At 38.6% G+C, this 14,100-nt stretch overlaps 1 protein-coding gene across 1 annotated transcript in view; it reads left to right on the top strand.

Moving 5' to 3' along the window:
• LOC115219501 (gastrula zinc finger protein XlCGF49.1-like) overlaps positions 1–13,872 on the top strand; it is a 29,242-nt gene extending 15,370 nt beyond the window's left edge. The window contains exon 3 of the mRNA XM_029789674.2: positions 12,051–13,872. Coding sequence (XP_029645534.1) covers positions 12,061–12,795 — 735 coding nt within the window. The 5' untranslated portion in view covers positions 12,051–12,060 and the 3' untranslated portion in view covers positions 12,796–13,872. The remainder of the gene's footprint in view (positions 1–12,050) is intronic.
• The last annotated feature ends 228 nt before the right edge of the window (positions 13,873–14,100 follow it).

Genomic DNA, 14,100 nt, shown 5'->3' on the forward strand with positions numbered 1-14,100 from the left:
TACCACCAAAGTAACTTAAACCATCCAAAGGAGAGGTGCGTTTGCTAGTATATGTATGGATGGCTGGATGGCTGGATGGATGGAGAGAGAGAGTTTTTGAAGTGATATACAGATATTGTATACTGAGAATAACAAGGAAGTCAGAATGTTGGATGATCATATACATTTTTATTTACATTTTTAGCGCTTTCTTCTGTTACCTGATTTGTCAAAAAAGTGGTTTGCTTTACCTTTTTATATAAAATTGAAACTGATGAAGTTTTAGAGAGGGCGAGAAAGAATGGGAGGAAAAATTAGAAAGGAAGGTACAGGGGATGAGAGAGGAGAGAGTGGGAGATAATGAAGATAGGGAAAACAAAGTAGAAGGATTGTGTTTTGGGAATGTATTGTTTTTGTGGGGTTTGCCAAGGAAGCGAAAAGAAAGAAGAAAAAGTTTGAGGAGAAGTAGAGGAGGCGTGGCTTTTGCATCAGTGTGGTCAGACTTTTTGATTCCACCTATTGACCTTTTGGGTGGGAAAGAAAAGGAATTTTTGTATTCAAGTGGTCAAAGTTTTTAATTGGAAAACCCAGATGTTGTTTTCCATTTTCTCCAGTAAAAATTATAATTACATTTCAAGGTCTTGTTTTTTAATTCTTTTGTATTCATTAATGTTAAGGGGAGAGAATGGTATGGCTATGTTTTTGAAAACATAGCCATACACAGCTAATTCAAAAACAACATCTGGAATTTTAATCAAAAATGTTGACCACATCTACACAACCATTCTCTCCCCTTTAATGAATACAAAAGAATTAAAATACAAGACCTTGAAATATAATTATAATTCTTACTGGAAAAAATCAAAAACACCATCTGGTTTTCTAATTAAGAACTTTTACCACTTGGATACAAAAATTCCTTTTCTTTCCTACCCAAAAGGTCACTAAGTAGAGGAAAATAACATATTGAATCTTAATCAAACACTGATACAAAAGCCACGCCTCCTCTACCTCCCCTCCTTCTCAAATTTTTCTCTTCTTTCTTTTCCCTTCCTTGGAAAACCCCCAAAATACACTGCTACTTTCTTTTCTCTTCTTGATCTTCACTATCTCCTCCTCTTTCATTCCTGCATCTTCCTTTCTAATTTGTCCCCCCCCCCTCTCTTTCTTTCTAAAACATCAGTTTCAATTTTATATCAAAAGGCAAAGTAAACTTACTGTTAACCACTTTTTTGATAAATCTCATAACTGAAGAGAGTGCTAAAAAATGTTAATCAAAATAAATATAATCATCCAACATTCTGATTACCTTATTATTCTCAATATAGTGTTAAAAATGTAAATATTTTTATTTACATTTTTAGCACTTTCTTCCATTACCAGATTTATCAAAAAGATGGTTTCTGATGATGATTTACGAAAAGGGAGGGGAGAGAGCCCCCAAAATCAGAAACCTTAAAAAACAACTCACAAGAGAACAAAACATTCTCTGTAAAGGAATGTGGAGACAGTAGATGGGGACACCCACATAAAATTTAAAAGGGGATTCTTATTCAAAATAAATGCAAATATGAGCTGCAAGACACAAAACCTCATATACTGCATTACTTGCTCCAAATGCAAGGAGAATTGTATTGATGAAACCAATAATTCCCTTTGCCAACGCGCAAGAATCCACAGACAGTACATCTGACAAGAAGAGCTATGGAAGATTCCACTGAGCAAACATTTGAAAATATATGGAGAAGGAAGATTCACATCCTCCCCTTTTACAAATGCTTAAGGAACGACCCAAACTTCTGAAAAACAATGGAGCTACACTTGAAAAAGAAATTCTCATGAAAATTAAATGGATGGAAAAAGGAAACATTTGGAAATATGTGGAGAAGGAAAATTCAAAGTTCTGAAAGATAATGGAACTATACTTCACAAAAGAAGTCCTCAACAAAAACTAACATGACTATATATTTTTTTGAAAGTCCACCTAGGAGAATTGCATATGAATATGACTGTATATATGTTAAAGATGATCTCAAACCATTGCTAAAACCTTTTTACCACATTGTTGTTGGACCTTGCAAGACACTCCAGATTCTGAAATTCTATAAGAACAGCTGTTTTGTCTCTTCTTGGCTCTCTTTCTCCTTTAGAAAATTCTAGGTTTGAGCTTTAAAATATATTCAAAACAAAACAGCCAACAAGAAACAGATGAATTTGGATATATAATTGTGACAGCATTGTGTATTGCTTTTTCAAAATTCTATTTTGCAGTCTGAAGGACAAATACTCAGACAAAAGTCAAGAGTAGTGGCTAAAATGTGTAGGTATGAACATGCGTGCTTACGCGAATACTATGAATCTTTTTACCCCCTTACTTGTAACTCCCTCCCCTCACTTAGTGGTCATTCAAATAGCTCTTTTGTCTTAATAGCGGTCAATCACACAGTAATTAACCTTTGTATAATTTTTCATAGCATTTTTTCTGATGGCCAGATAACTGAAGAGATGGCGGCGTGGATTTCCACCTCGGCATCCGAAACTCAGAGTTTTATGACGGCTACTGAATAATTGTCACATATTACATTTACAGATATTCATAAATATATATGCATATATATATATATATATATATATACACACACATATATATATACATATATATTTATATAGGCATCATCATCATTGTTTAACGTCCGCTCTCCATGCTAGCATGGGTTGGACGGTTCAACTGGGGTCTGGAAAGCCAGAAGGCTGCACCAGGCCCAGTCTGATCTGGCAGTGTTTCTACAGCTGGGTGCCCTTCCTAACGCCAACCACTCCATGAGTGTAGTGGGTGCTTTTTACATGCCAGACAAGGGTGGCAAACGGCCACGATCGGATGGTGCTTTTTACGTGCCCAGTTGAGGCTGGCAACGGCCACAATCAGATGGTGCTTTTTATGTGCCACCGGTACGGAGGCCAGTCAGGGCGGTGCTATATATACATATATATACTTATATATACATATATATATAAATATATATATGTATATTAATAGTTATCGCCAAGCTAATATGGTAGTCTATAAATAAAAGACTAAAGCTGCCGCTGATTAGCTCCAAGAGGCCATCGCCTCTAGCTAGCTATATGACACACGAACCTGCGTCCATTATAACCTTCGAACAGGGGAGGTCAGCCGCTTCACCTTGCTGGTCAGACATCTGCAGACATGTTTCAGGGTAGTTGCCCTTTATCAATGCAGGGTAGTCAGACTCTTTTTTCCACCTTGTTTCACATTTATGTGTTTACTCCGGTATGTATGTATATATGTGAGAACAGTCAGAATCAAAATCAAAATGAAAATCAAACCAAATCAAATCAGATATCAAAAAGCAGAACCAAAATTGAGGTCGATCAACATCAGTGGAAGTTGCAGCTGTGGTTAAGCGAACCATCCGATCATGGCCGTTGCCGGCACGTAAAAGCACCATCCGCTCGTGTCCGTTGCCAGCCTCGCCTGGCCCCCGTGCTGGTGGCACGTAAAAGCACCATCCGTTCGTGTCCGTTGCCAGCCACACCTGGCCCCCGTGCCGGTGGCACGTAAAAGCACCATCCGTTCGTGGCCGTTTGCCAGCTCCGTCTGGCACCTGTGCGGGTGGCACGTAAAAAGCACCCACTACACTCACGGCGTTAGGAAGGGCATCCAGCCGTAGAAACACTGCCAGATCTGACTGGGCCTGATGCAGCCTTCCGGCTTCACAGACCCCCAGTTGAACCGTCCAACCCATGCTAGCATGGAAAACGGACGCTAAATGATGATGATGATGATATATATATATATATATATATATATATATATATATATATATATATATATATACTATGTCTGAATTATAAGACTGGATGGTCACGAGGGGAACGCCATTAACCACTTGACTGCATGATTAGGATTGACCTCAGGTTAAACACCAACGACATTGAAATTCATCTTAAGAAGTCACTGTTGTGCTAGTTAAGTCTGGTACATCTTGCACTGACCAGCACACAGTTTGACAGGTTAGTCTCTCTCTCTCACCCTCTCTCCTCATTTCTATTTTCTTTACTTCTCTCGTTCTTTCTATTTACCTCTTTCTCTCTATCCCATTCATTATGTTTCTATTCTCGCTTGTCCTTTCCCCCTATCTATTTTTCTCCTTACCTCATTATTCCACTTCCAGCCACCCCAGTTTTTTTATCCTCTACATGTTTAACATTCAAGCTATCAAGTGTTTTCAATGCTATATCTATCTATCTATCTTTAGTTGTTTATATATCTATGTTTAGCTATCCAGTCTTCAGTATATTTATATCTATATATCCAGCTTAACTATCAATATTTTCATTTATCTATCTACATATATGTCTAGTTTTTGTTGTTTTTTTCTCTCCTGTCTCCCTCCATCGTCCGACATTTGTAAGCGCTGCTGTGAAAATTTTCTTAATGTTTGTTTAACCTGAATTTATATTTCTTTTAACCGCAGCACTCTCTCTCTCTCTTTCTTTCTCCTTCTCTCTCTTTTCCTAAATCTCCATTCTCAATTATCTATCTCTTACTATTTCCCTGTGTTTCAAATTCTGCCGCCTACCTTCTTTCACATTCTGTATCTTTTGTTATTTTTTCCTCTATTTACGAGTATATACCTCTCTTTCTCTCGGTCTAAACTTTTCTCTCTCATATATCCCTTCCATCTTTCTGTCTATCCGGCTTCCCCTCTCTCTTCCGTTCCTTCTTTCTTTCTCCATCCATTCCTATTTCTCTCAGCCAATGTTTTCCTGCCGTTCTTGGCAAGACTTTCCTTTCACTGTAAAACATCGGACAGTCTTACCGAACAGATTGCTGGTGAGTACGGAACTTTCAACAGCTGCCACACTTTTAATACCTTCTTTCTTTTTCCTTCTCTCCTGCTTGTTCCTTTTATTTATTTTTTATTTTTGCTCTGTTTTATTTTCTTTTGTTTTTCTTTTCTTTTTTTATTTCTTCTTCTCTTTTCATTCCAGTGTCTTTTTTTCATTTCGTTTTCTGTTTATTTTTGCAGTTTATTCCACTACACTTTTCTCTATTTCTCTTTTCGTTTTTTTTTTTAATCTTTTAAATGTATGGCAATAATTATGGTGGTGGTAGTCGTCATCGTGGTAGAAATAATTGTTGTTTATCCCCATATCAGCAGACCTGTGATCGATAGCATTCCAGTCACGACCATTCCATCTGTTTGGAAGTATCTAGGATTACATTATCCAGTAAGTCTCTCTTTTAAGATTGTAGAGCATTCTTTGAGACCGATTTAGCTGCTATTTCTAGTAAGTCGCTCAACTATATGAGGGCCACCCGCTTTGACTCATGGTAGAAATATTATTACTAATGTTGGTGGAAGCTCCAGGTCAACTCTGATTAAATACACCTATGATCAAAAGCGGTCCAGTCGTGAATATCAAGTTTTATATCCAAAGATCGTGTGTCTAATCGTACGTTGTCCAAAAGGGTGGAAATTTAAGGAAAATTTGGTTACTATTTCTAGCAGGTCCTATGATCTCGTAGAGGATTTCTTGTTGACTCGTGGTAATTGAGTGTATTGGTGGAGGTGGTTGTGGGTATTAGTAATGTCACTAGTGGTGGTGGTAGTGGGATGATGGTTGTGGTATATTGCTAGAAATACTACTGGTGGTGGTGGGACTCCGAAGAAATGTTATTAGCGGTGGTAGTAGTAGTGATAACTGTGGGTATTGATAGAAATATCATTAATGGTGGTAGTTGTGATGGTTATAGATCTTGGTAGAAACGTTATTTGTGGAGGTGGTGGTAATGGTGATGGTAGTGGGTATTGGTAGAAATATTAGTAGTGGTGATGTTTGTGACTCTTGGTAGAAATGTTATTGGTGGTGCTGATTGTGGTGATGGTAGGTATTTGCAGAAATATCATTAGTGGTGGTGGATGGTGACGACTGTGGGTCTTGGTAGAAATGTCATTCGTTAGTGGAGGTGACGGCTGTGGGTCTTGGTAGAAATGTCATTCGTTAGTGGAGGTGACAGTTGTGGGTATTGGTAGAAATATCATTAATGGTGGTGGTGGTGGCTGTGGGTCTTAGTAGAAATGTCAGTGGATGTGACGGTTGTGGGTATTAGTAGAAATACTAGTGATGTGGATCTTGGTAGAAATTTTATTGGAGGTGGTGGTAGTGTTGATGGCTGTGGGTCTTGGTAGAAATGTCATTTGTGCAGGTAATGGTGGTAGTGATGACAGTTGTGGGTATTGATAGAAATATCGGTGGTGGTAGGTTTTGGTAGAAATGCTTTTAGTGATAATGGTGATTGGTAGAAGTGCTTGTTAGTGGTGGTGGGAGTGTTAGAAGCGTTGGTAATGGGTGTTTCTAGAAATATTAGTGGTTTTGGAGATGAGTTTTGGTAGATAATAATTTATCTATTAAGATTCATTATTAGTTGTGATGGTCTTGTAATAGTGTAATAGTGGTGATGGGTCTTGGTAGATATGGTTAAAGTATTCCAAACATGATCATCCCTGCCACCTTTAATGTAGACGATATATCTAAGACTGATTAAAGGGGAAATGCTTAGCGGCATTTCATCTGTCTTTATGTTCTGAGTTCAAATTCCGCCGAGGTCGACTTTGCCTTTCATCCTTTCGGGATCGTCGAAGAAAGTACCAGGGTCGAACTTGAAACCATTATCCAAAGTGTCATAACCTTTAAAAAAGACGATGGTGTATGCTTTGAGGGAGAATTGGCTGCTATTTCGAGCAGTTCAAGTAACCACATAAAAGAATCTCCTCTCATTAAAGATGCTTGCACTTAAAATTTCCAGGTGGTCACCCATCTTAAGTAGTGCTTAAATGTGTCCTGGAGTTGTTTAACTCACTAATCGAACGGGAACCGGTATTTTCGGCGTGACATGACTAAAATTATTATTAGTAATGATGGTGGTGGCAATGGTGCTTGGACAGGCGGTAGTGCTGGTGGTGCAGGCGGCGGCGCTAGTGGTGGTGGTGGATAGTAGGGTGTTCTTACAAATCTTGATAACGAACGTTTTGTTATTGTTGTAGGTAATGCTTGGTTAGTCTGCTGGGAAGGCGGGAGAAGTATTTGCAAAAGTGATGATCGTGATGGTGACAGGTCTGGGGCTGAGGGTTAATTGATTAGAAGAGTTAGATATTAATAAAAACACTGTTGTTGTTGTTTAGCCCGGATCCGCACTGGTTGAGCAAACCCATTAACAAAGGCACTGTAAATCCAGACATCCCGTTTATTTAGTTTTTCTAATATCAGATTACATTGTCCAATGTGCCCTAGATATTTTTAAAGTGGGTGGAATGTGTGATTTGAGGGAGAATAGGCTGCTTTTTCTAGCAAAGCGAGCGGTCGCGTATAAACCCCCTTGTTGATGTAGGTGGTGTTGGTGGTGATTTGGAGGATGTTTATGAGGGCGATCATTTAATGATTGGGCAAGAAAAGTGAGAGGAGAGTGGCGATCTTGATATTAAAAGCGGCGATGGAGGTGGTGGCGGAGACGAGGAACTGTAAAGAAAAAGTTTCACTTTCCTGTTCCTCTGGAACAGGAAAGTGAGGGGATAATTGAGTATGTAGATACGGAGGTGGGATGTGTGACTACCGCATTCCTAATCTGCCAACTTTTTCTTTTTCCGTTTCTCTAATTCATTTTCTATGCTATTTTATTTTCTCTCCTTACTCTTTCACTTTTGAAATCTGTTTGTATTCTCCCTCTCTCTTTCTCTCTCACTCTCTCTTCCTCCCTCTTCTCTCTCACTCTCTCTTCCTCCCTCTTCTCTCTCTCTCTTTGTGACTATTTCTTACTCCCCCAATTTCTCTATTTTCATCTCTATCGAATCCTGCGATATCGTTAATATAGACTGTCTTTATGTTCGTCTGCTGTTTTGTGTGTATGCGGCCAAGGTTGTTAACGCAGACTAGTAAAACCTGTTCATTAGTGCGGTCGTCTGTCTTTAGAGGAAAACTTCTTCGAACTTCCTATCAGTTGAAGAGAGTAATGGAACCCTACAATGTTAAAGAAACAAAAGAAAAACTTATGGTGGTGTGCAATGATTAGCTCATTCATAGAGCTAAAGTATTAAAATCAGCGACGAAGTTTGCAGTAAGTACGGGAAATAACTCTAGATGCATTTCGCCTCCTTTCCTCAACTTCTTCGGCACTTTACCAAATAAATATACTAAAATCTTGTTGGCACAGTGTATAATAAATACCGACATATTACATTTCCCTTGTATATTTTATTTGCCCTGCATGCATACCTATATAAGTGTTCCCCCAATCCGACTTTTATTTTCACATAAAATATTATTCTTTTACTTGCTTCACTCATTTGACTGCGGCCATGCTGGAGCACTGTCTTTAATCGAACAAATCAACCCCGGGGCTTATTCTTTGTAAGCCTAGTACTGATTCTATCGGACTCATTTGCCGAACCGCTAAGTTACGGAGACAACATCGGTTGTCAAGTGATGGTGGGAGGGGGGACAAACAAGCATACATATACGAGGTCTGATCAATAGATATCCGGACTGTTGCCATAGTAACGAAGCTAAAGCATGCAGAGTAAAGCCGCTTGACACAGATTGACCTTGAACTCTGCTGTGCATATGCAGTAAGTTTTAAGATTCTAGCTCAATTCTGCTGTTTACAGCAGTGCTTGGGAGGAAGGTGTGTAGCATGTGATCATCGCATTGACCATGACAGCGATATCTGCTCAGAGGCCTACACAAAGTTGCAGAAAGTGTCATCAGGATGACATGGCTGAATCACTCACTACAGATTAACTACTTGGATATAAGTTAATGCTGCCGACTATAGATGTGTGTGTGTGTGTGTGTGTAGTTGTGTGGTTAAAAAGTTCACTTCCCAGCCACGTAATTTTGCATTCTGTCCCACAATCTGGTATCTTAGCCAAGTGCTTTCTGCTATAACCCCAGGCCAACAAAAGCTTGTCAGTGAATTTGATTGTCAGAAACTGAAAGAAGCCCATCAAATACACACATAAATGTGCACATGTGTTTGTGTTTGTGCCTTCTTGTCTTAACATTACATGATAGTTGCAAACGAATGTCACCATTATACAAGTAGTGTTATTTATTTCTTCTGGAAAACATGTCTAGTCACAGAGAAACAAGTGAGGGTTGGTGACAGGAAGGGCATCCAGCCATAGAAAATCTGTTCCACCAAATTCTATCCAACCCATGCAAGCATGTAAAAGTAGACACTAAAATGATGATGAGGATATATAGTCAACATCTCCTTTGGACGTCTGCAGAAGTATGTATGACAGAAATGAGCACTGTATCTGTCTACCAGGATCAAAGTCTACAAGGCTGCTGTCATCACTACTCTCTTCAATGGGTCAGAAGCTTAGGTGCTCTACATGAAAGCTTCCTCCTTCACTCCATCATGGAAATTTCATGGAAGAAATACATCACCAACAACAAAGTCTTTCAGTAGACCAATGTTCTGAGCATTAAAACCATGCTGCTGTTCAGACAGCTCAGATGGATAGGCCACACTTCACACATGGTCAAAGCCAGAATGCCAGAGGTTGTATTCTGTAGCAAGCTCAGCTAGGAGTAAAAGAGACAGGATCTCCCCAGGAGCATTTCAAAGATCAGCTGAAATACCAGCTCACCCAGGCAGGGATAGACCCCACAGAGTGGGAGGGAGATGTGAAGAGATTGCATCCAAACTGCTGCAAGCAACTTTGAGAAATCTGGACCAGTTGTGGCAGATGAGAAATACTAAAGAAGGAAAGAGATATCATCACAGTCCCCATCTGATCAAAGCCTACATATTTGCTCCAGCTGCACCAGATCCTGTCATTCAAGGATCAGTTTACTTAGCCACTTAAGGGATTGCTACTCCTCCAAACATGAAGAACTGACATAATTCTGTGTGTGTTTAAGAATGATATAACAAGGATGGAGGGCATCAAGCTTTAATCTACTGTTAAAGCCTGTTATCCTCCATCCTCATATTATTCTTGTATTAATCTTATGTAAAGAGGGGTTCCACGTGTGTATCCCACCCTGGAATATATCCTACTGTAGGATAACATGTGGTAGCCAAATAACAACACAAGAGCTCTTAACTGCACATAATGAGGGTTTTACCAAAATTATACTAAATGTATATGTATGTATTTATGTGTGTATGAATGAACGATAATTACGTATGTCTAGAATACTCAGCCACTTATATGTTAATTTCATGGCCAGGCTGTTCCATTGCTCAAATCCACGGGAACATTCATAACCAATGGAGTGCCCAGCCAAATTGGGGAATTCAGTTGATCAAACAACAGAATCTTCATTGACAAACAATGGAAAACTATCCATCCAGCCACATATATTTATGTACACTCACAGGGTTACTCGTAAGGTTTCTAGGACCCTGGGTACTCTGAATTTCTTTCCTTCAATATATACTTTTAAAATGTTTTGACAAAAAGTAAAAATTGCAAAAATTAAACATAGAGCTACAAATTTATTGAATGTAATAATTAAATGTTTTATCTTATTTGTTATTTTCATTTTTTTTCCTTATGTATTTCTTGGAATATCCCTTAGAACATTGTGCTCTGTACCACATGGTCCCCTGGGTGACTGCCTAAGTTGCTGATATCTTCAACTGACCATGCATGCACGTGCACATACACACATTTTGTTATATTTGAAAATTACTGACACAACACTGTTTCGTTTTGATACAATAATGTACTATAGAATAAATCTATACATTTTAGCCAACACTGCATATGTGAATTAAATAGATTTGGCTATTGTAAAAAAAATGCTTTTTTTATATAATTTCTATTGCTTTGTAGACTGGAAGAGAGGAATCAGCTATACTGGTTTCAATTCTTTATTTGAGATTTCATAAACAACTGAGTACCTGCATATAAATGTTCACAGTGATACACACACACACACATCACCATCATCATTATCATCATTTGTTGTCCCTGTTCCATGCTGGTATGGTTTGGATGGCTTGACAAGGATCTGATGAGTCCAAGGGCTGCATCATGCGCCAGTATTTGCTGTAATATGGTTTCCATGGATACCCTCTCTAAGGTTAACCTGTTTAAAGTGTGTACTGTGTTAGATATATGTATAGATATATATATTTTGCTTATATATATGTACACACGCACACACAACCACTATTATTGAAGGCTCCACTAAATCAGATTTACTAATTTAATTTATTTATTTACTAGCCATTAAGAATGTTTTATGGGGGGGGGGGGCTGACTCTTTTTTCTTTTTTTTTTTTTTGTAGGAGAGTAGATTTAAGGGAGATTTGGTTGCTGATTCTAACAGATCAGTCAACTGCACAGAGGGTGTCCTGCAACATTGCTGTAAAAATCAATAAATGATCTATCCGCTAGCAGTACTGTGTTAAAACCCTCCTTTTGGTTTGAGTCTTGATAGAAATGTTAGCCATGCTGTTGTGTTGGTAACTATTTTAGATTGAATCAGAAAATGTGTGAATTAATTTGTTATCCAACTGAAAAAGTAAACAAATTTGTTGAGTCAGCAGAGCATTTATTAGATAGAATGTCTCCCGGTATTTATTGTACAGTTGGCAATTAACTTTGATTTTTATTCATTCAGGGTCAATAAAATAAATTACCAGTCCAAGGTGATGGATTGGTGGAACTGTGAGACCGTCAGGCTGGATGCCTTGTGATATTTATTTCAGATCCTTGTGTTCTGAGTTCAAATCCTGCTATGACCTACTTGCATAGCAGACTTAATTCATCCCCTGGCTTAGTACCACCACTTAGTGCATTGGTTACTTTTAGAAGAGTCCACTTTGTTGCAAACTTTCAGGTCAAGCTTCCGATTTAAGAATACTTATCTCCAATCTCCTCACAAATCATGTGAAGAGTCAGGGGCAGCTTTCCCTCTTCACTAAAATGATAAAATAAATAAATAACTGAAAATTCTCTTTCAATCTTATTCTCTTAATTCTCTTTAATCTTAAATATTTTTCTTCTTTATTTTTGTATTTTTAGGTTGCGGAATATGTATCCTGGTCAGTCAGTCTATACCATGAGCCAAAAATTCTCCTGTGACGAATGTGATGAAGCATTTCCTTTGTATGACCTGTTGAAAGCCCACATCCGCACAACCCATTCATTGGCTTCACAACAGCAACGTAGTTATTGCTGCGCAATCTGCAACAAAGCTTTCACACAGAGAACAAACCTGCGTACACATGAAAGAGTGCACTCTGGTGAAAGACCCTACAAATGTGCGATGTGTTCCAAGGCATTTTACCAACGTACCAATCTACGAAATCACATACGAACTCACACAAACGAGCGACCTTATACTTGCACGGTATGTGGGCGTGCCTTCACTCAGCGAGGTAACTTGTACCTTCATGAAAGAATTCATTCTGGTATTCGTCCATTTCAGTGCAACATTTGTGAGCGAGCTTTCTCGCAGAAGGGTAACCTTAAAAGCCACCTGCGCACACATGAGCGCAAGAAGGATGCAGGAAAGAACTATTCTAAAGTTGAGGGGAATAACATTACTGCATTTGCGTGTGGCGAGTGTGGAAAAGCATTCCAGCGCCAGTCCTTGCTTAAGTGTCATGAAAAAACACACCAACTTGAACAGCAATCACTGAAACAGAAAGCATGTGAGGATAAGGAAGAAGACATGACATTGAGTAACTACAAACAGAGTGGTATATCTCAAGCTGTCTTTCCTGATACATCTTCACCCTTGCTCCTGAGAATCACCACAAAATGAACCTTTCCAACAACAATCTAATAAATCTTCATTTTCTCTCCTCATATACACCCTTTCCCTTCTCTCTCTCTCTCCATCCTTTGTCACTTTCATGCAGTCTCTTTCTTGCCCCTCTCTTTCTTTCATAGACCCTATTTCCCTGCTCCTCATACTCACTCTCTCTTTCCTCTTAATTCATTACTTCTCTCATATTCTCTGTTCCTTTTTCAGTCACCATCATGTATACACTCTGTATTACATCTTCACTATCATACGCTATATATATCTTAACAGTTACAATATTACACATACATCATGCAGCACATTGTCATTACATCTGCACATTTCTTTGCTAATAGCTGAGGTTAAAGTGGCGGACCACAGACTACATAGGCATGAGTTGTTCAAACCATACTACTACTACTATTACAATCAATCAGCATGTTATCTCTCTAAGCAAAATATAGCCCTGATTTCTCCAGTTTACCTGTCTAACTGAAATGATTTTCCTTCACTTAGGAGGTCTATTTTAGAGTTATTACCCCTGCCTGCCTTGGTGAGAGAGAGAGAGAGAGTCTTGATCTTTTTTTTTTACATGGTGTTAACATTTATTTAAACAGATGCCACTCATACTTCATGGGTGGGTGTCTAGAAGTAGGAATGGATATTCATTTGCAAAAACAATCATTCACACTACTCACACTAGCAATGACAAATATACTTCATAAAACTAGTCAATAAGGGAGCTTCTATGAGGTCGATTGATCTTCCGAAAACAGCAGCCAGATCTCCCTCAGATCACAATAAATATACAACAAATGTAACTAGTCACTGAGAGAACCTCTACAAGGTTATTCACCATGCTGGGAATAGTGGTCACTTATCCTCCAATTACATGACAAATATGCAATATATATAACTAATCGATAAAGGAATTCTACAAGGTCATTCAACCTACAGAAATAGCAATCAAATTTCCCTTAAATTACACCCTACCACTCTGAAAAAGGAAGAATGTGGTCCTATATTTTGCAATGCCTGCGAAAAGATTGGATGGTCATGACTGGAATGCTCTGATGTGTGTGTGTATTATGAAAACATTGAACAGAAAAATAAAAGAAGACAGCTCAGGAGGGACAAACTTTATCAAATGTATTAGCTTATGTGTGTGTGAACGTGTGCAGCCTAGCGGTTAGGGTGTTACACTAATGGTTGCAAGATTGTGATTTCAATTGCCAGATTGGTAATGCATTTTGTTCTTGGAGAAAAACATATATTATTTCATGTTGGTTCAGTCCATTCAGATGTAAATGGGTAACCCTATGA

The sequence above is a fragment of the Octopus sinensis genome, linkage group LG14 (genome assembly GCF_006345805.1).
Source record: "Octopus sinensis linkage group LG14, ASM634580v1, whole genome shotgun sequence".
Lineage (NCBI taxonomy): Eukaryota > Metazoa > Mollusca > Cephalopoda > Octopoda > Octopodidae > Octopus > Octopus sinensis.